At 32.8% G+C, this 25,541-nt stretch overlaps 4 protein-coding genes and 2 long non-coding RNA genes across 7 annotated transcripts; 2 read left to right on the top strand and 4 right to left on the bottom strand.

Moving 5' to 3' along the window:
• Positions 1 to 6: 6 nt before the first annotated feature.
• On the bottom strand, positions 7 to 1,114 carry LOC149483090 (putative RNA/DNA demethylase ALKBH6). The gene is made up of 3 exons (XM_089703447.1): positions 1,096 to 1,114; positions 845 to 980; positions 7 to 762 (listed from the first exon to the last, which is right to left on the bottom strand). The coding sequence occupies exons 2-3, from the start codon at positions 887 to 889 to the stop codon at positions 127 to 129; spliced, it is 681 nt and encodes a 226-aa protein (XP_089559573.1). The 5' UTR covers positions 890 to 980; positions 1,096 to 1,114; the 3' UTR covers positions 7 to 126.
• Positions 1,115 to 1,882: 768 nt separating this feature from the next.
• Positions 1,883 to 7,484, top strand: LOC149483089 (ubiquitin domain-containing protein 2). The gene is made up of 5 exons (XM_089703208.1): positions 1,883 to 2,067; positions 2,132 to 2,412; positions 4,326 to 4,523; positions 6,142 to 6,292; positions 7,172 to 7,484. The coding sequence occupies exons 1-4, from the start codon at positions 1,986 to 1,988 to the stop codon at positions 6,283 to 6,285; spliced, it is 705 nt and encodes a 234-aa protein (XP_089559334.1). The 5' UTR covers positions 1,883 to 1,985; the 3' UTR covers positions 6,286 to 6,292; positions 7,172 to 7,484.
• A 5,583-nt stretch (positions 7,485 to 13,067) lies between these two features.
• On the bottom strand, positions 13,068 to 19,145 carry LOC149483088 (heme A synthase COX15). Of its 2 annotated transcripts, none has more exons than XM_089703135.1 (8): positions 19,050 to 19,145; positions 18,668 to 18,821; positions 18,189 to 18,321; positions 16,983 to 17,115; positions 15,792 to 15,978; positions 15,009 to 15,270; positions 14,280 to 14,548; positions 13,068 to 13,526 (listed from the first exon to the last, which is right to left on the bottom strand). In XM_089703135.1, the coding sequence occupies exons 2-8, from the start codon at positions 18,815 to 18,817 to the stop codon at positions 13,386 to 13,388; spliced, it is 1,275 nt and encodes a 424-aa protein (XP_089559261.1). In that variant the 5' UTR covers positions 18,818 to 18,821; positions 19,050 to 19,145; the 3' UTR covers positions 13,068 to 13,385. The 2 variants fall into 2 exon arrangements, with proteins under 2 accessions (XP_089559261.1, XP_089559260.1); XM_089703134.1 differs by having other exon boundaries at positions 18,952 to 19,131.
• Positions 19,146 to 19,231: 86 nt separating this feature from the next.
• On the top strand, positions 19,232 to 20,202 carry LOC149483087 (uncharacterized). Its single transcript, XR_016316578.1, has 2 exons — positions 19,232 to 19,574; positions 20,009 to 20,202. It is a non-coding gene; the product is annotated as an uncharacterized LOC149483087 (long non-coding RNA).
• A 1,445-nt stretch (positions 20,203 to 21,647) lies between these two features.
• LOC149483086 (uncharacterized) lies at positions 21,648 to 22,579 on the bottom strand. Its single transcript, XR_016316616.1, has 2 exons — positions 22,276 to 22,579; positions 21,648 to 21,841 (listed from the first exon to the last, which is right to left on the bottom strand). It is a non-coding gene; the product is annotated as an uncharacterized LOC149483086 (long non-coding RNA).
• Positions 22,580 to 22,728: 149 nt separating this feature from the next.
• Positions 22,729 to 25,541, bottom strand: LOC149483085 (tubulin alpha chain-like). The gene is made up of 5 exons (XM_089703191.1): positions 25,445 to 25,541; positions 25,152 to 25,362; positions 23,607 to 24,079; positions 23,171 to 23,527; positions 22,729 to 23,079 (listed from the first exon to the last, which is right to left on the bottom strand). Exons 1-5 carry the CDS (start codon positions 25,451 to 25,453, stop codon positions 22,822 to 22,824), a joined length of 1,308 nt encoding a protein of 435 aa, XP_089559317.1. The 5' UTR covers positions 25,454 to 25,541; the 3' UTR covers positions 22,729 to 22,821.

The following is a 25,541-nucleotide window of genomic DNA, read 5'->3' as shown; positions in this document are numbered from 1 at the left end:
TTAAATCGGAAGGAAAATTCAAACACCTTTCTGTAAAAATATATAAATTTTAATCAAAATTTGTACACAGCCAATAAACAGCTACTAGTTAAAACAATATTATAAATTATCTATATATCTATAGCTCTATCTCTTCCCAATATTCAATTTAAACTTTGTCGTTTTAGGGACATGTCTAATAGTTAACGATATTCTAGTCTGCCGATCAACTACAGAACCTTTACTATATCTATTTGAACACATATTTAAATTTAAAATAGAATCATCAATTGTATCCTGCTTAACTTCATCTATACCATGCAGGTAATGTTTAAATAATTCATCTTGTAACACTAGCAAACTCCTTGGTTCTAATAAAAAAGAAAACACTGGCTGCATAGATTTGTTATCTGTTAACGGTTCATAGAAATTTAAAACTATATGAGAGGCTATGGAAATGGTTGTTATTGTTGGGTAGAATAGGGAACCATCTAGATGAGGTAGGATGCCTTGTCCTGGAGTATATTCATTGACTAAAACATGGTTTGGTTTGTTTCCCCCCATTAAATTTAAACTATGTATCCTTTCTAAATACTGATCGAGCCAAGGAGGTATTGTTTCAGCTATCATGCCCTTATTGTGAGGGATTCCGCCCCAGTTCTGTAGCCTACGGTTAGACAATTGAGTCCATTTTGGTTTAGGTGTTGCGTATATGTTGTTAATTATATTCTTTTCTTCCTCTTCAGATATAAATTCGGAGATGTAATACGCAGTTGGTTCAATCTGAAAGTATTTTATTTTTGTTTTTTAAAAGTTTAGTTACAATCTAATAATTTACGAAATTATTTAATAGTTTCTCACTTACCGAAGCAACTCTATGCTTGTCTAAGCAGATATTTCCATTGGTCATTGTTTAGTTTTGGTAAATCACTATAATAATATGTCTGTATACCACTTAAGTTTTCAAATCTCGTTTGAAGTAGTCTATGTAGAATCAACTTCTTCAAAAGTTTTTAATATTATAATAATTTATAAAGTACAAACCTAACTACAATGATATAAAGTTTAAAAATATGTAACTGGGAGTGTTAAAACTAAACAGGTATTATAAATTACCTTATCGAATAAAATACTAGTAGGCAAAGGTAAATACCGTATAACATAATATACTCTATGGGTAAATAAGAACAATTTCCTTTCTTTAATTTTCTATTTTCACGGTTCACCAAATAAACAGAAACCTACACTTACATGTCAATTGTCAATGTCTTTGATTGACATTTTAGACATCTGACAAATGTGACAACGGAGGAGAGCTTATTGGTAGGTCAAACTAAAAGCGATCAAAGGTTTAAAAAAGTGTTTATAATATTTCTTTTTATAATTAAAATTATAATTTACCCAATTCTAAATATATGAGAGTACTGTATATATGATCAGGTGCTGCAGATCTTCCGCGCAAGTTCGGGCCAGCGCTAAAGAAATTTGCCGCTAGATAGTTATTATATCTTAGCAATCATTGTTTACCACTTCAATAAACCAAAGGACGTTATCACCTACGGTTATCACAGAATGTAATTAAGAGAAAGATCTCCTCCGGATCAGAAAAGGTAGCAACTACCTACTCAATTCTTGACTCAATTCAATAAAATATTATCTGTAGTCAAACCTGATTCGTCAAAAAACATTAACGTTTCGTTTTCCATAAAACCTTGAATATTAAAATAATTTAATATATAATTTTGTATTATATAAATTATCTACCCATAAATAGATTTTGAAATTTTAGTTGTTCATCATTCTCCTGAAAAAAATATATGTGAATGTCTCATTTTGATATTTTAATAATAAATGAACTGACATATTTTGCATTGACCGATTCGATGTAAAAACGAAACGTAAACAGCTAGCTTTTGACAGAAAAGGACTCGAACAGGCGATAAAATGTTATTTGTTATAATGTTTTTGTAAATGTTACAAATTGGTAATAAAAGAATGTAATTACAATGGGTGGTTGTATAGGAATAACTAGGAGCAGGAGCGGGCCGATAGAAGAATCCTCGGGCACAGTGTCTCGACCGAATTCAGGTACGTGATCGAATCTGTCGCCGTGGAGTCGTGCGTGAAGTGACTAAATTGAGTTTTATTTTAGGTGGCCTGCGAAAGAATCAGTCCCTGTGCCATGAGACAATACGATGGAAGTCAGACGTGCCACTGACGGAGGGGCAATTGAGGAGCAAACGCGATGAGTTCTGGGACACGGCGCCGGCGTTTGACGGCCGTAAAGAGATCTGGGACGCGCTGAGGGCCGCTGCGGTGGCTGCTGAGGCGATGGACTTCCAGCTCGCTCAAGCAATACTGGATGGAGCCAGTGTTTCTGTACCTAATGGATACCTCACAGAATGCTATGATGAATGGGGAACTAGGTATCAGGTAAGTTAATAAATAGCAAATAATACAGCAAATTCTTAATTAAAGCCAATAAAAACCGAATAAGTACATCTAAGAAGATTATAAGCTACAAAAGGGCAGTTGCTTAATTATTGTGTTAAGTTAATATGGACGGCTTTATTGGCATATAAACCGCACACCATATATGGGTAACAAAGGTCAATGAATATTCTGTAGGCACACTTGAATGTAAATTTATAGTAACTGATATCATGCCTTGATAAAGATTTGAAGTAACTGTTTCAATCAAATTTTATATTATAAAATAATCTGATACAAAATCCTTGTTTGTTGTCATTAATTATGAAAAAATTGTATAGCTGTTCACATTAAATTGTTGGTTCAAATTGAGGCATAGCAAAATTATTCTCTCTTACAATAATAGTATATTTATAGAGCAAATCTATATATATAAAAATGAAACCAGTTTTCCTTGGTCACGGCATCACGCGTGAATGGGTGGACCGATTTTGATAATTCTTTTTTTAATAATATTCCTTGAAGTATGAGGGATGGTTCTTATGGAAAGAAAACATAAACATGTCCCAGGGGCGAAGCCGGGGCGGACCACTAGTTTAAGATAGAAATGATTGTTTCATGTTGAGTTACAAAACACAGTTATTTAAAATGACAATTATACTAATTTATTACAATAACTTATTTAAAAATAGTGTTATAATGAACTTAACACGAAATGTCTGTCCATATATAATATGAGGTAACATCCTTTCACCGGACTGTGTTGTAAGTAAGTTACGCAATGACATGATTCATTAAGAATTAAGTTTTTTTTCGCCACATTGCATTTACGGTCAAGGTTAGTGTGGTTGTTTCAATATTTGTCATGTTAATGGTTATTGTAACCTTGGGTTCAAAGGATTTATTGATAATGCTTTTGATAATATTGTTGAAGGACTTGTTTTTTTAATTTTAATAATAGATAAAAATATGGAATAATGATAAATGGAAATAAAATAATAAGTAAAATATATAGTATAGTAGCTTTCCACCTGCGGCATTAAAGAAAAACCCGCATAGTTCCCGTTCCCGTGGGATTTCCGGGATAAAACCAATCCTATGTCCTTTCTCAGGTATGAAAATATACCAAAATTCATGCAAGTTAAGGCGTGATTGAATAACAGACAGACAGACAGAGTTACTTTCGCATTTATAATATGTATTAGTATGGATTTCTTTGAACACAAAAAAAATTGGGTGAAAAATAAAAACTTTTAGACATTGTGTAATTCGCTAATATGAAGTTTTCTTTTGGCTTTTTAATGGAAATCAAATTTTTTAATTTTATTAATTTAAACTTGAGCAAATAATACAGAAGACAATAATTACTGTAAAGATTAAGTCCTTTAAGGATTTTAGTTCTTACTGATTATGAGACTCATTAACAAGTTGATTCACAAATTCCTTACAGATAAGAGGAGTTCTTTTAGTCAGTGAATAATGATAATATTTATTACTCAATGAGGACTAAAATTCACTTTGAATTAAAAAAAAATATCTTTGTTTGATGTTAACAGGGTTATTACAGCTGCTTGTTCTGGCTCCGTGAAAGTGAAAGAATTCTTGAAAGCAAATCAGTAGTTTTGGCCTATTCATCTATACTAATATTATAAAGCTGAAGAGTTTGTTTGAATGCGCTAATCTCAGGAACTATTGGTCCGATTTGAAAAATTCTTTCGGTGTTAGATAGCCCATTCATCGAGGAAGGTTATAGGCAATATATCATCACGCTAAGGCCAACAAGAGCGGAGCAATGCGGGTGAAACCGCGGGGCACTGCTAGTTAATACTAGCTGCATAGCGCTGTGCATACACAAAACAAATAATAATAGTATTTTTGCCTACAACTTTATACATCAACTTTTCTTATATCTCCAGGTGCCAATCTACTGCCTATCAGCACCAATAAACATGGTCAAGGAAGCGAGTGGACGAGATTCCCCCGCAGACTGTTCGGAGCCAGTGGAGGCTGGCTCCGAGATGGCGTTGCGATTGCGACTGTCCACCACTTGCAAGGATCTCATGCTGCCTGTTGGATCGAGACACACTATAGCGCATTGCAAGGCTAAGTTACAGGTCAGTTATTGTTAACATTACTATATACATGTTGGATAATTTAAATAACTCTCCATAATTAATTATAATTAAGTAGATATGTGAAATAATATTAAAAAAATGTTGTGTGGTTTTATGAAACCACGGTAAAAGTGAAACTTAGGCACAAAATTATCGTATTTGTACGATTATTATCGTACGGTTCGACCGTCACGCGACATGCGCTACACAGACCAAAAAGTTTGAGACGATGTAATAAAAGTTTCACTCAGTCTGACTCAGTGCGCACACCTTGCGCGGTCGATGGTAGTACCGAGACTATATCATCGAGCTACTGACTCAAGGAATATAAACAATAGCATGGCCCGTAACCCCATGCATTTCATATCAATTCAATATCGACATTATGTTGTACATCATAGAGTACATTGTAATAGAAAGGTATAGCCACATAACAACTACTCTGTTATAATTCTCTCATATACATAGTTACTTACAAGTTACAACATAAACTTAATATATTGTATATTTGTAGAAATAATTTGATAAGGTAGTAAGTGATTTTTTTAATGTGGTAGTACAATTATTATAAAGCGGAAGATTTTAGATTAGACTCCAAACAAAATGCATTAAATTATATACTTATTAAATATAGATATTATGTGACTTAAGAATTATTATTAAGAATAATTTTCTTATGGTATACAATGCGATTTTATTAAAATTTCATTACTTATTTCAATTTTTTATTATTGTTTTTGCGTAAAAGGGTTATAGTAATGCGGTTGCGTAATGCATTATTTTTATATAGAAGATAGTGTTTTGGTATCATCCAAATATTTAAACCTTCGAATTATAGTTTTAGAATAAAATCATAGACAATCCTTTAAATTATATACCTGTTTTTAACTGTTAACTATTTTATTGATTCACTTAGAAAAACAATTGAATTTATTACGTAACAGCGAGAGCTTAGTAAAAAAAGTATGTGTAGTTGTCACAGTATAAATATCGAACAGTATGGTAACCAAGTCTATAATATATTTATTTAAGCACCATTACAATTTATTTTTGTATGAAGTTTCTCTACTGGTTGTATCTGTATATTGTGGCACCTTTGACGCAATATAACATATTTTTGATATTTTATCTACTTATTTAAAACATTAGTTCAATACAAAAATATATTTAGTTTACAAATAAATGTTTCTTTTTAAATGCGGCATTTACTACTGACAACACATCGACGAACGATTAAATCGTTGATGCACATGTTACTGTGAGTGACCCGTTGACGTTGTAGAAGCTTTCCATACTGTTCAATGTTTATACTGCGTCGCTGTGTGACACGTTAGTACAATGTCGATCGCGGAGGTTGTTCTTAATATTTCAGTTATTTTATTATGATAGGACTTTTTATCGAAATACATACTTATTTTTATTATATTACTAGTGGTCCGCCCCGGCTTCGCCCGTGGTACCTACATGTTTAAACTATCCTATCTCTCAAGTTCGATCGAACTGCACATGGTGTGCGAATTTTATTATAATCGGTTAAGTGGTTTAGGAGTCCATTGAGGACAAACATTGTGACACAAGATTTATTGTATTGCATTGGGTGACTCGTACTCGTGTGCAGGCACAAGAGGGCATAGAGGTGTGGCGGCAGCGCTGGTTCTACGGCGGCAAGCTGCTCGGCGACCGCCTGCCGCTGGAGGACGCGCGCATCACGCCCGGCTACGTGGTGCAGGTCGTCGTCAGCGACCCGCCGCCGCCCAGCTAGTGGCCCGGTGAGCTGTGTGTAGTATGTAGCGGTAGCCCGGCTACGTGGTGCAGGTCGTCGTCAGCGACCCGCCGCTGCCCAGCTAGTGGCCCGGTGAGCTGTGTGTAGTATGTAGCGGTAACCCGGCTACGTGGTGCAGGTCGTCGTCAGCGACCCGCCGCCGCCCAGCTAGTGGCCCGGTGTGTATGTAACGATAACTCGATAGGAATCGTGAAAAAAGCGAAAACATTTTGAAAAGCTATTTTTTTTTTCTTTTTTTTCATTAGAAGTGTGACGCGACTACAATTTTAGCAAAAAGTTTGGTTTATTTCATTTTATAATGATAGAGTAGATTTACAGAAAATAGTAAAATTACGCAAAAGATTCTTAGAACTGTTTATTATTACACTTATTTTTTTGAAGTGAATTGACGCGTTGAGAGTAAAATTTGAAATTCGCGTCATGATAAAACCATCACGTCATGGAGTAAGTCGACGATTTGGGTATCTTTGGATCTTGGCATAGAATTTTCACATCTGACACGCTCTTTGTTGTAAACAATTAACTTGTCATTTGATGAACAAATGTACTGCACATTGTTATGTTGTTTTTAAAAAGAATTTATACACGATCACTCGTGAGATAACACCGCACCGCTGCAAAGTGCGAACGCTTGTGTACGCGAGCCGTTTCGAACGTTTTGTGTGTAGTTTCCGTACTGTTCGTTTTGCCTACTGTGGTTGAAGCGTGCTCGACTCCCACTTTAAAAATGGTTCTTTATTTGATTTTTGAGTTGATTTTTTTTATCTGCAAGGTTTTTATCATCATTCAACCTTGAGTGTTTTTATATATTATTTTATTAGTTTAATGTTACTATTGAGACTTAAAGTGTTTATAAAATTTTCAGGCTCCGAACAGAGATGCTAAAACAATGTTGAATCACGCTTCACGAGTCCACACCACGGAACATCTGAGCTACATGTTATTGTATCATAATCAGTATAATATCGATTTATTTTTAAATCGGAGATTTAAATCGTTAGATGTCGCTGTAATCGAATTTTTATTTAACGCGCACGTCCTAAAGAAACTTTGTACATGGCTTTTATACGTAATATCATTAAAAAAACCCATACGCTTTTGCGTTTTTTTTTATTTGAATTTGTAGGGTAGTTGCACACAATGGTGTTAAAAGAGTTTCCAAATTTGCAGTCTGTGTGTGTATATAGAGATACTGACACAAAATTTCGAGTCATTTGTAACAGAATGGCGGTTCTACAGGGGTCTTAGTACGCAATGACAAAAAGAAAAACGATGACGTGAACGCTGGTACCGGCGGCTTAGTCGCGTGGACGTTAGTCGAACTCGTCGGAAAATAGCGAAAGTCAAACGATTTGTAACAGTATGGCACTTATTTTTCCTGTAAGTTTGAGGATCAACAAATATAAATACAAAATTTCAAAGATCTATGTGTTGGAAATCTTCACTTATATAAATTAATAATAAATTAAGTTTTCAAGTATGACAGCACTTTTTCCCCCTACTAGAAGTATGGCAAATATAATAATGGTCACATTTTATCAAATACTCTCCAAAAATCCAAATGCAATACTGGTACAAAAAGTTTGGCGAAATAAAAATTTTTTGCAGATTTTCGGCGGTATGGCGACCATTTGGAATCGTCCGAAAAGTATGGCATGGCGATTTTCGTAAATGGCTGCACGACGATAGTTACCTGTGCAAAAGTTAGCCTGGTACAAATGGTTGAATGATTGTTTTATTTAAATCAACACATTCGCGTCGGTATGGCGGGCTGTAAGTCACACCGGAAAAGTATGGCATGACACTACCGCCTACTACTTTTTTATGGGCTATCGGTAAATTCTAAAATTTTTGTGTTACAAATCGTTTGACTTTCGCTATTTTTCCGACGAGTTCGACAAACGCCCACGCGACTAAGCCACCCGTACCAGCGTTCACACCATCATTTTTCTTTTTGTCATTGCTTACTAAGAACCCTGTAGAACCGCCATCCTGTTACAAATGACTCGAAATTTTGTGTCAGTATCTCCCGGTCTATCAGCCTTGTACAATAGTTTCGCGGCTATTATAAGTTTTTTTTTTATTTATACTCGAAGGTTCGTCTAGAGATTTAAATCTTGTGTAAATATGAATAGATGTGTATTTGAGGCGGGATATCGAGAATTTATGTAAAAATCTCTCTGCACATAGTTTGTACTTTTCTACGCTAACCGTGCGGGTGTTTCAAAATAATTTTGCGGGTAGTTTTACAAAATATTTTTATCTTGATATTAGAGTTATTTTATAGATCTTGATTTTTTTTTTATTTATTTATAATAACTCATTTCTTACTAAGTATTCCACGCGAGATAAATTATTTTGAAATACCTGCACGTCATACTGTATATAGATCTTGTCTGTTAGGAATTGCTATTTTGAATAAGTTCATTAAGTATTATTTTAACAAATGTATTGGAATGGAAAACATGAAATTACATTTACCGATATTTTTTATTACTAACTAAATGTATAAGTGATATTATTATTTATTACGATGGAAAACGTTGCCCCAAATAGATACTAAATTATTTATTTATAAACAATATTTCTTTTTTATTATTATATAATTGATTCCTATTAACTTCACTGCCGTATCAATACTGATTTTACTTATTTTTATACTTCAACCTACATTCTGACAAAAACCCGAAATTTTATCTGTTTTGTTTAAATATCACAAACGAAAAAATAAATTTTATTTGTTGAGATTTTTGAATAATGTCCAGTATAAAAAGGCATTATTATGATTATAATCACTTTATTGTAAACCTTCAATTATTATTATTTATGTCATAAATATACTTTATCAAAAATTAGCTTTCCGCCCGCGGCTTCGCCCGCTTTGTCTAAAACATAATAAATTATATACTAAAACCTTCCTCTTGAATCACTCTATCTATTAAAAAAACCGCATCAAAATCCCTTGCGTAGTTATAAAGATTTAAGCATACATATACTATGTAGTGATTATTGTAAACCTTCAATTATTATTATTTATGTCTTATATATACTTTATCAAAAATAACCGCGAAATTCAAATGCCGCGTTTCGCTCGCTCTCGTCTAAAAATTTTGTTTTGTCAGAATATAGGAATTATATTGGTTTAATACAAGACAAACTTTATTATTACTCTTCTTATTATATTAATGCGTTCATAAATCATACAGTTATTGATAAATGCAAGTATTTGAGGTGCCATCAATGCGTAGATGCCATGTTTATATAAAATAAAAAATAAACATCTTCAATTTCATTTAAAATTTGTATTTAATTTTATTTATTTTTTTTACGTCATTTTGGCGCCAAACTCTAGATTGTCTTTGGTCAAATACATTTTTGATTGCTGTTAATTCGATAAACAGGCCTAAAACAAAATACCCATATGGAATTTTTCCAATTTTTCAATAAAATAGATTCATAATAACTGTATTCAAACAAATTAAATTGTTATTTTTTTCGTATCTGATATTATGTATCATAATGAATAATGGTTATGGAAGGCCTTAATCTAAATCATGTAGTCTATGAAACCTTGTTTTTGTAAAATTGTATAATTTGAGTTATTTTTTGTGAATATTTGCTGGTATCATGCTCGATATATTAATCTTTATTTTTGAAGTATTTATCTATGGTTATAAGGATTTTATGAGGTGTCTATGGTTGTTAAAACTATTATAATTTTTAATATGACGTAAGAATTTTAAAACTGCGCAATAACCACGCAAGGAGGCTTAACTATAAACGTATTAAAATAAATGCCATTTTAGGTTACCAATTTTTATCATAGATACGTCTAGAATGCTCAGTGTTGCTACATCTTTTGAAATAACGACTGACAATATAATTCCGACCAATTCTTATACTGTTTTTATTGCAAATATTGTTTTAAATAATAAAGGCATTTATTATTATGTGTCTTATATGTATAGATCTCGATACTGCATGAAAATCTCAGTTGTGTTTTTTTATTTATTTTCATATTAATTTGAACTGAAGGAATTATTGTATGGTGCTAAATGTTTTTTTTTCGCTCAATTTCTGCCTTTGTTTTAATGTTGCCTGATTGAAAAACTGTATATACCTATGTGGCAAATATTCGGAATAGAAATAACCACTAGAAAAAATATACTTACGAAAGCAAATATCAAAATTTGTGTGTATGAACTATTTTGAGTACGACCATTTCTTTTTTTATTATTAAATAAAGTCAAATCTTATTGCATGTGAACAATATTCGTAGAGAAACAGATAAAATACTGTCTTAATATATAAATGCATACACTTATGTAGTACTGATATAAGAAAGCGTCTAAAATATTTGCCACTAGTGGTCCGCCCCGGCTTCGCCCGTGGTACATATTTCGCAATAAAAGGTAACCTATGTCCTTTCTCGGGTATCAAAATATCTCCATACCAAATTTCATGCAAATTGATTCAGTAGTTTAGGCGTGATTGAGTAACAGACAGACAGTTACTTTCGCATTTATAATATTAGTATGGATTGTGACGTTTCAGACCCTCATTATTTACACTCTTAACTATTGCTATAAAATTTTAAACATATTCGAAGCTACAAACATTTGTCTTTGTATTACCTGTGTTCTATAATTCGCTAACAGTCAGTAGTTTTTCAATAAACGTAAGTTGCTCACTTTAATTTGATTAAGTAGATATTAAAATTATATTGAGACCAATATATAGATGAGTTATATACAATATCTTTTAATATATGAATGTTTCATAATATAAATTAATATCGGGTAAGCGTCTGAATTATGTGTTTTAATATAGGATTATTTATCGAGTGTCGAAAATTCCTTTTCATTTATAGTAGACAATATATATTTAAAATGGTATTTGTAACTTACTTATACGGGTACTGTCCAAAATTATATTTTTTGAAATCATGTTTTCATTGGGTTGGAAATGTATATACTTTATGTTATATCTTTGTGGTGATGAGCCGTGATTTTGGGAAATTTGCCCGTTGTTTTTATTGCATCATTCATATATCACAATTAATAAAAATGTTTGTGCCATACATTACATTCTTCTATTGTCTTTTAAACTTTATTTTTGAGTTACTAGTGCAAAGAATTCATACGTTTGACAGCTGCAAGCATGCTATCTCACTTGCACTCACGGGTTTTGCGAATGGTCGCCATATTGCTTTCAATGGCGGCAGAATAAAATGAAATTTCCCAAAATCGAGTGTCTATGGCATTTAGTTGGTTGTGTTGAATGCTTGCGATCATAACTTCAATGCGCACATTTATATTCTATTGTATAAATTTTTAATATCAGCTTCTGGGATAAATCAGTAAATAAAAATGAGATTCTTCGTAATTATAATGTTTGAAACTGTTAACACTTGATTCTAAAACTTTTACTGATTTAACCCAAGGCATATCGTAGTTAAATAGATAATTATTAAATAAATTATTGTATATCAATATATAAAGAGATATCTTTACACTGGTGTTTTTATTTCTTTACTCCTAATTCCTATGATTCAAAAACATGCTATAAATTATTTTATATTGATGTAAGCTTGTCAAAAATGGGAAGAATATTCCACTACATAACATTCATCTAAATTCTAATTCAGAACCATACTGGTATATCTGTACTACATGTAACTACAGAATGCAGATAGTATTATACAGAGTGTCCCACTAAGCGCGAAGGGACTTGTAGTTTTGCTGTTTGCATACACTGATCACGTAAAAAATATACATTACGTAAAAAAATTTTTGCTAAATTTTTCCTGAAAATCCATGTTTTCTTCTCTAGCTTCACGCAGCCAGCATATACCGCTTCTCTAATGTGAGCATTTCGTCTATGAATACATAATCTTAAACGATAGCTCACGTGCTATTGGCAAAGCTGGGCGGGTTGCTTGTTATGGGTGTACACATAGAGTTTTAAGAATTCATCTACATATTTGAAAAAAAATGCGTCTGGAATTTTATAAGTATTTTTTACGTACTCGGCGTATGCAAAACTATAACCTTCTTTGGGATTAGTATACCGACAGTGGGACATCCTGTATAACAATTTCTAACATTTATTTATTCTATTAAAATTCTGTTAGAAGCGCTTTTGAATTTCAATTGAGAACATAATATAATAATTATTATGAAACGCGTGGCCACCTAGTACTTGCCATACACGCTAAAATGGCGCTAAATAACTGATTTCTATCAGTTAACCGTACATAATAGAGTTACATATAATATTATCATAAATAATTGATCTCGTATCTGTGTGATAAATGCTTCAAATAAGCGACCTAATATTTTGAACTATCTTTGTAGCATGAATGGCTATTTCTTTTAGTCGTTTCCTTAAAATAGTGTGTCTGTTACGCTTATTATTATCATGTAACCTGAATTTAACTTTATAGCTTAGAAATTAGAATTGCTATTTCAATGCATTATTCGAATGTGTACCATTTCTATTCTATGTCTAGTGTCTAAAGTGTTGCATGGGAAAAAAAGCACAATAAAAATCAATACATTTGTAACAAAATTTATTTAAACCTTAATCGTAAATACAATACTGTTTTAAAATGCTATTGTTTGGTTTTAAAGTTTACAATCATAAGTGATAGGTTTAAATTAACAATGTTGGACGAAAATGCACTTTATCTTATATTTTATTTGTATGCGTTTGGTAAGTTAATATCGAAATTTAACAGAAAAAACTCAATATACAGTTCATTGTCATATTATCTCACAAAAAATCCCCGCCATAAACAGTTTCCTCACAACTTTCAATTTATTTTGTTTTATAGTATGGCAATACTGCATAATACGTAACATTTGATATTAAACGCCGTTACATGACATTTATATTTATCTAGAAAGCATTATAATATAGGCTGAGTAAAACTAGGTTTTAATTGTGGTTTTAATGTTTCGTGATTATATTTGACAAATAATGTTTCCAAATTGACTAAAATTGAACTAAACATAAATGCAGTTAAACACTATACAACATTTTCAATCACAAAATCAAAGACTAGGCAATTAAATATTTTATTTGGGTATGTATTTAAGCAATTTAATTTCATGAGTTAGCCACACAGCTAGTGTGAGTAGGGTCAATGAACCCGACTGGTGAGTCGCTGCTAAAGGTGTAGGCACGTAGTATAGCAGTGTTAGGAAACCTAGTGTTACCTGTAACGAAAAACATTAATTTTTAGAGAAAAATCTTCAATTTATGTATTGCTAATTATTATTGTTAAAATAAATACTGAATTAGAAGCACAATTATGTTTAACAATGTACATTATGACTCTTATAAGATTTTTTTTAGCTTTCAACTTGCAAAGGATCATATCATAATCGCTTCAGCGGTTCCATAGATGTCTTATCATCTATCAAATTAAATAATATTAGTAGAAATGTATTACATAACTAAATTAAATCACTAAATATCAATAGAGGAGAGGAGTGTTATGGGATATGACATTAATTTAGTTAAAAAAAATAGTCTGAAGATTATATTGAATGTGCTCTTAGAGGAAGGATAAGACTATTTCCATAACATATAAGAATTGAATTTAATTATTCAAATTTTGACGATTAATAAATACATAAATAAATAAATATTACTTATAGGACATTATTACACAAATCGACCTAGTCCCACAGTAAGCTCAATTAAGGCTTGTGTTGTGGGTACTAGGCGACGATAAATATAATATTTAATAAATACATATATATAGATAATAACACCCAGATCCAAGAACAAAAATTAAGTTCATCACACAAATATTTGCCCTGACCCTAATAATCCCATAAAAGTATAAAACCCATCCGCCCCGGAATGGCGCGAAAGGATGCGGGTTCGAGTCCCGCCTCGTGATCGAATTTTTTCTATTCTTTATAAATTTATACTGACCCTAATAGTTAGAATTTGTATCTCACCTGTAACCAAGCCATAGCGCCCACCGCATTAGCGACTCTCCTAGCGACTGGCGACAGTGGCTTGCCCCTCGACATTACCCACAATACCGTAGCCGCTAACAACGTGCTTGTACCTAGAATCCTATGATCGAACTGCACTGTGGTGGGATTTTCAGTAAAATTGCGCAATTTGGGACTAAAAGCCAGTATATCGTCTGGTATCCAATGGTCGCCCATTTTAGGGAACGAATTGTAGACTAGACCCGCGTCTAGACCGGCTACGAACGCGCCTGGAAGATAAAAAATTAAATTTGAAAGAATTATAAATTGTATTAATTAAATGATCACTTATGTATCGAAATGTACCATTTGACCCAAAAACTATTCGATCGTTTTTTTACAATTAGAAAACTACATCTATACCAAGTAATTTGGGTTATTTATTTAGTAGCATCCGAAAGAAGTAGTTATTCTAAATCATAGTTCTGTAATTATTATGATTATTTTACATAGAAACTATCATATTAGTTAGTAGTAGCTGCTTGCCTGGGCCGTCGTATTATTAATTATGTATATTTTTATTGAAATTAAGTTATAAACTGTCCCATTCTCCTTTAAGGTGAATATTAGGGCAAAAGTTAATTAAAATCGGTTCAGCAGTTTCGTTTAGACAACTCGTAATTTATATGCATATTTAGATTATAGTAAATTTCCTATTACGCAAAAATTCACAATACAAGAACCACTCACCAGAAAGAGCAGTAATAAACGCCATCCCCTTAACAGTATTCGCAACCGCTGTTAAGGCGCTTAATTCCTTAACTTTCCTATACAGGGCCCCAACGGGTGCGGGCCTTAACATCCTCAGGGCCCCAGATAGGAGCCCCGCGTATAAGAGAAATGCTAAACCAAGGTGAGAGGCTAAACGGTATTGGGACACCCGGGGCACATCGCTGGGGCCCTGGAAACGGTCCTCGAGGCCCGATTTGACCATGTACCAGCCCATTAGACCCTGGAATTATTAAATTGTTTGTTAATTACATTTACAATTATAATTTTACAATTAAAAAATTACAATTTTACAATTTTACATTTACAATTAAAAAAATTAATTGTTTGTTAATTACATAAGTACAGAAAACACTTTCTGTACTAAAACAGGGATAAATTTAGATAACATTACATATATCTTTACATACTATAAAACAAAGTCGCTATCACTGTCTATTCTCCCCATTGTATGCTTCGATCTTAAAAACGATTTTAATAGTTTTTGAAATGAAACTTTTTTAAGCGTGTTGTGAGTAAAATTTCAAGGTCGCCTCTTGGCAATACCGTCACGCCATGGAGTAAGGCGACGAATTTTGTTTCCTTGAATCTTAGTGTCGCATTTTGTTTGCAAAGAAGTCTCACTTCTGACACGTGTGAAACACACACGCTCTTTTTTTAATAGTTTGGTTCTTAAGGAAGTTTTTATTATATTATTTGTGAAGTTTTCAACAAACACGCGGAAAATTTGTTAAAATTACTCACCTGAGCGCCAACCAATACACAATACCCGGCTACCCTCATTTTCATCGCTTTATCCAAGTACCCTCTTAACCAGAAGAACGTGGCCGGTAAGAACATAGCGGCTCCTATAGCGCGCCCCCAACTGCGGTGAGCGAACTCCATCCACCAGATCCACTTGAACTCCGATAGTGTTATGTTCATGTTTTTACTGAAAGATTTTTTATAAATAGGAACGTTGGAATGTGAACTTTAATCTTTTTAAGCTATTATAGCTTCTATCGCGGGCCTTGAGCGCGGGGACCGAATCCAGAAATTGCGTAACGAAAAACCCTCACGCTCCCCACTCCGACGGGCGCGGAGGTGTGGCTTGAAGGCATATCATGCAATAGCTTTACCGCGGCAGTCCCCGAGTGACACACGTCTTTTTTTTATTCTTAACTGTAAAACTTATTAACAAATACATATAAACACATACACAGTGCGAAAAAGCACTATTTGTAACACTCATGATATTTTTAAAGCCTTATATGTTATTAAAATATTAAAAAAACTTAAAAAAGTGTCTGGGATGTCTCTGTGTCTGTATGTGCACCTCCTTTATGTTGTCACGATAACAAGCAAAACACCTTAAATATACATGTCTGTGCTTCAATCATTGTTATTTCATTTTTGACGTGACAACGTCTTATAATTCGATAAAGCCGGCTGCACGCACGAAAAAACATGACTCATGCGGCGTTACCTCGCTCTGACTCATCTGAGGCGTTCCATGTAAGGCTTGAAGTGCGAGCGAGAGCGCGGAATGAGCGACAAAGAAGCATAATCACGTTCAACTATCGTCAGTAAACCGACTTTACAGACAACCAATTTTTTTTCATATGCTTCAGTATTTCGAGGAATTAATAAGCCTTTATCACACAGTCTAATGTGATATTGTAGTTTAATTTCAACATTTTAATTTTTTTAAGTGAAACTTCTTTATCGGGGTTGGACAAAAATTGTGTAACATTTTTGCGTTACGCCGTACGCGTGACATTTTTGCGTTACGCCGTACGCGTGACATTTTTGCGTTACGCCATACTCGTGACATTTTTAAGGTCATGAAGAAGTTTCACTTCTGACGTGTGTACTCTAGTACACGCATACATTTTTTTAAAGGGTATAAAATATGTCTCTTCTAATTTTATCACATATATACGATAAATTACTCACTATTTATACTCTGGAAACTGTTTATATATTTCAAACTCTGCCTGCCATTCTTCCTCAGTCCTCGGCAGCTTCTCACCAAGGAGTTTCCATGTGACCATAGATAGACCTGATTCTGTTAGCCTTGTCACTCCACCTATGGAATATATTTTATTAAAGTTGAATAAATTATTGTGAAATAGTGTTACAATAAATAAATTAAGAAAAGATGAATGAAGATGATAGTATTCTAAGTTTATTCTAACAACAATCAAAAGCTGTTTTCAATTCCAAAAAAAAAACTGGAATGTAAATATTAAATTTTTGTGTAATTTACTTGTTTAAAAGTATTTCTGGCTTTTTTAACTACCATTTAAGGGATTTAATCACAGCATTTAAACTTTAACTCAGATTTTTATCTGTGAAACATTTAAAAAAATTGGTTGTTTGTAAAGTAGGTTTACGATTGAGATGTTTACGTGATAACATAATGCAGTGGCAGCGCTCGAGATGAGACGGGAGATCGGTCTGTCTCTCTCTCGTTATACCTGCGATCGCGATTTTATATAAATTACAAAGGAATGCTTTTTATATTTTGTAACTATCGCCCCCCTGGTTAAACTATTGTACACATATAGCATAAAACTTTCATCCAAGAATTTCTTGCTTTCAAACAAAAAAACAAACTCTTTAGCTTTGGTATCAGTGATTCTAGTCTAGTATCTCATTCATGTAACACTATTCTGATGTATTCAGAAAATTATCAACATTCAATAGATCATCTAACTGAGATCACAATTAAAATGCTTTATTACCCATATTTTTCAGAAAAAATTTCAAAAGGGTACATTGGGCTTGAAAAATAAAAGAACTGCATAATTTTAAGTTCCTTTATTAACAAATTATTAATACTAAAACATATTCTTGTAACCATTTCAATATTCAACTTTCGAATAATACAATATGATGAACATAATCTAATTAACTTTTCCATAACATATGATGAAGCCTTATCCAATTAATATTAAATCTACACTTGAACTAAAGCCTAAAAAAGATCTTCCACAAAATACTAAAACTACAAATGCCAAAGTATATCACATTCCAATGAAAAATAACAAAAAATCCCCACCAAATTTTCCGTTCATTTCGTACCATTAGTGACTTTAACAATAACATTAACAACATAATAAATACTGTATAAAATAATTAAGTAGCCTATAGCCATACCTAGCACCACCGCTGTGAAAACCATACCACTGCAGCCTAGCAACCAGTAGCCGACTATTTTGGTTGATTTTGGTTTTGGTGATGAAGCGCAGAACCTTGTGACAATGCCATTTCTTTTGATTATTTCGCTTATCTGTAAGGATAATGTAATATTTTTACGACTAGGTTTACAATAATAAATATATGATCTGAATTTAGAGATATTTAGCAATACAATGTCCTTGCTTTATATAAATATAGTGACGAAAATAATGGACTATATTCTATCAAAGGCTTATAAAAGTCCCACTGCTTAAGTTATTCTATTCAAGTCTATTTTGATTTTGCTTTACAGCCATCATATGATCCGATTCCTATATGCTGTTTGACATACTACATTCATCTCCACTGGAATATAAACTCCCTCCTCACTAGTTAGTTTTTTCGTAATAACAGAATACAGTCAAACAAATTTTTATGAAATGTTGTAGATTACTTACTCTAAGACCCTTATTCGTGTGGTTCCATTGCGCTGGTGTTAGCAATTGTCTTGAAGGTAAGGTACCATGGCTTTTTGTACTAGATAACAGGACTCGACTGGGAGCCCTCAAATAATTAGAACATCTACACACCTGGGCTAAACTCAGCATTTTACTGAAAAACATATTGATAATAATTAACCTGGATTAGCTGTTACTTACTACTATTATAAGTGTTTATCTCAATATCTTGGATAATGTAGATTTGAAGTTATATTGATTGCGACTATTTATGCAATACTAACCTAAAGCATATAACAGGTTTAAATTAAATAATTTAGATTGTTGTTCGTTTACTTCGTCACTTTCTCTTAGGATAATAGATAATACTCTTACTATTTACCAGAAAATTATTTAATTTCTTAAAAATATTGTAATTTGTACGTGATGTCTACTTGAGATACGGTGTTAATGACATTGACAAAACGACAGTCGACAAGTGACAATTCGTAAATGGCAGTAGGAAAAATTGACATTTCTGGACCACAGATTAGCGTTATTTAGTTACATATTAGTATTTAATACCTCAGAGGAATAAACCTATAGAGTTCTTATATTGAGACAGAACAAAATACATATTTTCTAATCTACTTACTCTTAGTCAATAACAGCATAAGTCAGATTGAGATAGCGATAGAGTATCTGCACTGTCTTTAAACGTAGCGCGCCGGCAGTCAGTTTGTTTTCCAACCAGCTGGTGGGCTCAGTGCGTCAAGTGTTTTTAACGAAATATTTAGAAAATATAAAGTGTATAGTGTTTCTTTTTATTTGTCAGTGTGCTAAAATGACTATTGTATGTTTAGCTATCGGTTATTACTAGTCGAATGGGAGTTTTGGATGAAAACAATGAAAAAATATCTTTCCATCGGTAAGTGATTTTCAGCAAATTGATAAATATTTATGTTCTAACCCTATTTGAAGGTTTTATCAAGCGCTTTTTTATAAGTTTATGTTGTAACTGTAACATTTACCCACTTTATGGGGTTGTGGAATACAAAAGAATTAAATAATTTTTAAAAAATGTCACAATATTATCACGTTTGACATTTTGTTTACCACCGTAGTGTTGTAACACATCTAGCGTATATTATCGATTTATGACAAAAAATCTATTTCATATTAACGTTGATTTATTTATTTTGTTTCTTATATCAGATTTATATGTAGTTGTTGTTGCAATTATAATAGATGTAAATTTTCTACAGCAGGAAAATAAAAAATACCACGTGGTTGTTTTATTTGACTTATCTGTTTAGTTTGTTGTTTCTCTTTTAGATTATTAATAAATTCATTTTGTTTTAGATTTCCAGAGCTAAATAAAAAATGGGTATAAAACATGAGACGTGTAGATTGGACGCCGTCGAAATTTGCTAGATTGTGTTCACTGCATTTCGAGCCTGCGTGTTATCAAGATACAGGATACTCTAGAAGAATTGTGCAATCTTACGCTTACGTTTTTTTTTGTTCCTTTAGATAATAAATACATTTGTGTGTGAGTGAATTTTTATTTGGATTTTTTTTTACACATTTACTTTAAATGTGTAACTATGTGAAAATTAAACGGTTGATTAAATGACAGTTCTCATAGATGAGAAACTACTATTGAAATACATACTTAATATACATGCGTTTTCAAAGAAAAACCCGCATAGTTCCCATTCCTGTGGGATTTACGAGATCAAAAGTAATTTTTCCAAATTTCATGGAATCGGTTTAGTAGTATTCGCGTGAAAGAGTAACAAACATCCATCCTCACAAACTTTCGCTTTATTAGTAGGATGTAAGGAAAATGTTTTCTTTAAGACTGTCCTTTTATGAACTTGTTAAAATTCATGCTGACTGTGCCTTTCTCCTCACTCCTTTAACTTTATCATCATTTCCATCTTTATTTTAAATTAGTTACATTTCAAGTTTTAAAATTTATTTTAAAATATACTAGCTTTTCGCCCGCGTTTTTAAAGAAAATCCCCCACAGTTCCCGTTCACGTGGGATTTCCGGTATAAAACCTATCCTATGTGTGTATGTACAAAATTTCATTGTAATCGGTTTAGCAGTGAAAGAGAAAGTTATCCATTCTCGCATAATTTCGCATTTATTATATTCGTAGGATTAAACAAATAATGTATTCAACTGAAATTAATGATTAATTTTGTTTTTTTTTATTATTTATTATTTCACGAAACCGTAAATGCAAAATGCATTCACGATTTTATCGATTGAAGCACATCCCATCACTATCACCTTCTATCTATCTAAATACGTACCTATAGTAAAAATGGTGCCATGACTATGTTGAAACGTAGCTTGTAGTCTATAGCTATCTCATTCTTTCATACGACGTTTTCTTTAGATAGAGAGAAACAAATATATGTAAATTGTATACGCTCGATACAAGTACTCTATAGGTTTATTCCTCTGAGTTAAAACTCATTTTATACCGGAAATCCCACGTGAACGGGAACTGTGGGGGATTTTCTTTAAAAACGCGGGCGAAAAGCTAGTATATTTTAAAATAAATTTTAAAACTTGAAATGTAACTAATTTAAAATAAAGATGGAAATGATGATAAAGTTAAAGGAGTGAGGAGAAAGGCACAGTCAGCATGAATTTTAACAAGTTCATAAAAGGACAGTCTTAAAGAAAACATTTTCCTTACATCCTACTAATAAAGCGAAAGTTTGTGAGGATGGATGTTTGTTACTCTTTCACGCGAATACTACTAAACCGATTCCATGAAATTTGGAAAAATTACTTTTGATCTCGTAAATCCCACAGGAATGGGAACTATGCGGGTTTTTCTTTGAAAACGCATGTATATTAAGTATGTATTTCAATAGTAGTTTCTCATCTATGAGAACTGTCATTTAATCAACCGTTTAATTTTCACATAGTTACACATTTAAAGTAAATGTGTAAAAAAAAATCCAAATAAAAATTCACTCACACACAAATGTATTTATTATCTAAAGGAACAAAAAAAAACGTAAGCGTAAGATTGCACAATTCTTCTAGAGTATCCTGTATCTTGATAACACGCAGGCTCGAAATGCAGTGAACACAATCTAGCAAATTTCGACGGCGTCCAATCTACACGTCTCATGTTTTATACCCATTTTTTATTTAGCTCTGGAAATCTAAAACAAAATGAATTTATTAATAATCTAAAAGAGAAACAACAAACTAAACAGATAAGTCAAATAAAACAACCACGTGGTATTTTTTATTTTCCTGCTGTAGAAAATTTACATCTATTATAATTGCAACAACAACTACATATAAATCTGATATAAGAAACAAAATAAATAAATCAACGTTAATATGAAATAGATTTTTTGTCATAAATCGATAATATACGCTAGATGTGTTACAACACTACGGTGGTAAACAAAATGTCAAACGTGATAATATTGTGACATTTTTTAAAAATTATTTAATTCTTTTGTATTCCACAACCCCATAAAGTGGGTAAATGTTACAGTTACAACATAAACTTATAAAAAAGCGCTTGATAAAACCTTCAAATAGGGTTAGAACATAAATATTTATCAATTTGCTGAAAATCACTTACCGATGGAAAGATATTTTTTCATTGTTTTCATCCAAAACTCCCATTCGACTAGTAATAACCGATAGCTAAACATACAATAGTCATTTTAGCACACTGACAAATAAAAAGAAACACTATACACTTTATATTTTCTAAATATTTCGTTAAAAACACTTGACGCACTGAGCCCACCAGCTGGTTGGAAAACAAACTGACTGCCGGCGCGCTACGTTTAAAGACAGTGCAGATACTCTATCGCTATCTCAATCTGACTTATGCTGTTATTGACTAAGAGTAAGTAGATTAGAAAATATGTATTTTGTTCTGTCTCAATATAAGAACTCTATATAGGTTTATTCCTCTGAGATTTAATACTTATATTTGTTTATCCAACCCGGGTTCAGGCACCCATTGATATATTTTATACCGGATTACCGGACTTTGGCGCATTCCCTCAACCTGATGATATACTTTTTTTATAATAAAATGTTGAAATGAAATAAGAGAAAACGCATACTTTTTTATTTTTTACGACAGTTCGACAAAAACTACAAATTTTTACTACTTTCACGTATCCATTTCTTTGTAGTCATTTGATAAGGCTTTAATATTATGATACGCATTTTTGAATTCCCCTTCTTCTAAACCTTCTCCAACGTAGTGATGGACAAACGCCCTTTTAGCGTACATTAGAGAAAATTTCTTGCATAAATGCTCCCATGCAATTCTTATTGCTGATGAATTTGATACCATGGTAACCGCTCTTTGTAATGCAGCCAAGTCACCACCAGGCACAGTAATCGGTGGCTGATTATTTACGCCTATCTGTCAAAGAAAAACATTACACCTTCTAACACACGTATTAACATTAATGGATCACGTATGTTGTTGTATTTGTTAAAAGTAAGGTTGTTACCTTGAAACCAGTAGGTGACCAAGAAACAAACTTAATCGAGCGCATGCTTTTTATTTGATTGATAGCTAAGTTTATATCATTGGGATTAACATCGCCCCTGAATAGTACACAGCAAGACATGTAACTTCCTTTTCGGGGATCGCACTTGACCATTTGATTAGCTGGTTCAAAACATGACATCATCAACTGTTGTGTTGTGTTAGTTTCGTGTTGTGCCCTTGTTGGAGGTACAAATGGGGCAAAGGTGACGAGCGGGAAATGAATTCTGGGATATGGAATCAAATTCGTCCGAAATTCAACAAGTTCCACGTTAAGGGAGCCTTCGAATCTTAAAGATGCTGTCATACAAGATATTACCTTAAACAATTATTAAAATTATTTATACGTTGTTAATAATTACTATTGAAACACATTCCTTATAAAACTATTAATTTACCTGTGCAATCAGTCTATTTAAATTTGTATATGTCGGCCGTGGAACGTCTAAATGCCTTGCTAATATTTCATACAAAGCTTCGTTATCAAAGATAAAACAGACGTCTTCTGTATCCATACATGCGTGTGCAGTCAGAACTGCGTTATACGGTTCTACAATTACTGGTGATATTTTCGGTGCTGGATATATCGCAAATTCAATTTTCGACAGCTTTCGATAATCCCTAGCAATGCTTTCTAGTAATAGTGCTGTGAAGCCTGAGCCAGTGCCTCCACCAAAGGATCGAAACACGATAAAGCCTTGTAAATGATGACAGTCTTCAGCGGCAAGTCGGATCCGATTTAAGGCTACATCTATCATTTCACGTCCAACACCAAAATAGCCTCGGGCGAAGTTGCTTGCAGCATCTTCTTTTCCAGTAAGCAGCGATTTTGAGTTAAATAGCTGTCGGTATGTGCCATGTCGTATTTCATCTGCATAAATGAAAATTTATAATAATTTTATTATTAATTTTAAAGATAATATCAAATGCAGAATATGACTATTAACGCTATTTTGGGCGAGGTTCGCTTTTGCGTTGCGTATTTTTTTCATAAAAAAGAGTGTAGGTAGTTACAAGACGTTGTTTTATTAATGAACCAATTTTTACCCTCTATTTTAGCTTTTTCTAGTTTCTCGAGCCTAAAAGGACCCTTCAAATTCAATGTAACCTAATTATTTAAATCAGTTTATCCGCTATGAAATTGTAACGGACAAACATACACTTCTGTTTATAAGCTACTAGCGACCCGCCCCGGCTTCGCACGGGTGCAATGCTGATACTAAATACACTACAGAAAAACTGTGAACGTTGTATATAAAAACATAGCGGCCCGCTCCGGCTTCGCACGGGTATAAAATATTATATAGCCGGGCGGCCGGCCGGTACCGCCGCAAACGCTACGTCCCGCAATTTTTAAATCTGTAATATCTTCGAAAATATTCACTTAAATCATACGGTGTAAAGGGCCATATAGATCTATATTAAATGAACAATGTATTCAAGGTATTTAATTGGTTAAGGATTAATGCTGTATTGGTTAAAATCGCATCGAAAATTAGCCATTATTTGTCGTAAAAAGTAAATGACAAAAAAAAGTTATTGTGGGTTATCCATAAGAGATAGACATATACCATCGCGGACTTTTCTGTAGACCTTTTCAATGTGTATTATACTTAGTACATAATTTTGATAAAACTCGTAGGGTTCAGCCTGCGTATGCAATGTAAGCGGAAAAAATGTAATTTTTTACGACATCACATTAGAAACCTCAAAAATAACAGTACTTCTCCACTATTTAATGGATGTTATTATACATATAAACCTTCCTCTTGAATCACTCTATCTATTAAAAAAAACCGCATCAAAATCCGTTGCGTAGTTTCAAAGATTTAAGCGTACAAAGGGACATAGGGACATAGGGACATAGGGACAGGGAAAGCGACTTTGTTTTATACTATGTAGTGATATGAAAGAAGCGTAGTATATTATATTCTATTTCATACCTATAGGAGTAGGTTCTAAGTCAATCATAACAACTCTGGGTACAACTTTTCCTCCGGCAGTACTGCTAAAGAATGATGCACAGCTTTGTTCATCGCCACTAAATAACATAATTCCATCCGGTCGTATACCATGTTCCAAACAATATAGCTCCCAACAAGCATTTGCAACTTGTACTCCTGACTGTCCTATATGTATGTGAATAACTTCTTTCTAGGAGATATAAATATTTCTTTAGGAAATGATAAATTTATATATAATTTATGAATAGAAAGTGACCGTTGAATCAACTTACTATCGTCATTTTTAGATAACATCACGAAAATTTAAAATTTTAAAGATTTTAAAGAAAATAAACAGAAAATTTAAGCTACATGTTGTATAGATTTATA

This window comes from Colias philodice, chromosome 14 (assembly GCF_061535455.1).
Source record: "Colias philodice isolate Cphi_HAF_F1 chromosome 14, ilColPhil1 Martin Lab GWU primary, whole genome shotgun sequence".
Taxonomy (NCBI): Eukaryota; Metazoa; Arthropoda; class Insecta; order Lepidoptera; family Pieridae; genus Colias; species Colias philodice.
This window is presented reverse-complemented; position numbering and strand designations above follow the sequence as displayed.

What these genes read in the sequence shown, in the direction of transcription:
- LOC149483090 (XM_089703447.1), bottom strand. Translation starts at nt 889, where the DNA reads ATGACCAATGGAAATATCTGCTTAGACAAGCATAGAGTTGCTTCG. An exon ending in ACAAGCATAGAGTTGCTTCG is followed by an intron (nt 763 to 844) that starts GTAAGTGAGAAA and finishes AAATACTTTCAG; the next exon opens with ATTGAACCAACTGCGTATTA.
- LOC149483088 (XM_089703135.1), bottom strand. Translation starts at nt 18,817, where the DNA reads ATGCTGAGTTTAGCCCAGGTGTGTAGATGTTCTAATTATTTGAGGGCT. An exon ending in ACACGAATAAGGGTCTTAGA is followed by an intron (nt 18,322 to 18,667) that starts GTAAGTAATCTA and finishes TTATCCTTACAG; the next exon opens with ATAAGCGAAATAATCAAAAG. An exon ending in CAGTTTCCAGAGTATAAATA is followed by an intron (nt 15,979 to 16,982) that starts GTGAGTAATTTA and finishes AAAATCTTTCAG; the next exon opens with TAAAAACATGAACATAACAC.
- LOC149483089 (XM_089703208.1), top strand. Translation starts at nt 1,986, where the DNA reads ATGGGTGGTTGTATAGGAATAACTAGGAGCAGGAGCGGGCCGATAGAA. An exon ending in AGTGTCTCGACCGAATTCAG is followed by an intron (nt 2,068 to 2,131) that starts GTACGTGATCGA and finishes GTTTTATTTTAG; the next exon opens with GTGGCCTGCGAAAGAATCAG. An exon ending in AATGGGGAACTAGGTATCAG is followed by an intron (nt 2,413 to 4,325) that starts GTAAGTTAATAA and finishes TTATATCTCCAG; the next exon opens with GTGCCAATCTACTGCCTATC.
- LOC149483085 (XM_089703191.1), bottom strand. An exon ending in CTTAGAACCTACTCCTATAG is followed by an intron (nt 24,080 to 25,151) that starts GTATGAAATAGA and finishes TCATTTATGCAG; the next exon opens with ATGAAATACGACATGGCACA. An exon ending in TAAATAGACTGATTGCACAG is followed by an intron (nt 23,528 to 23,606) that starts GTAAATTAATAG and finishes TAATTGTTTAAG; the next exon opens with GTAATATCTTGTATGACAGC.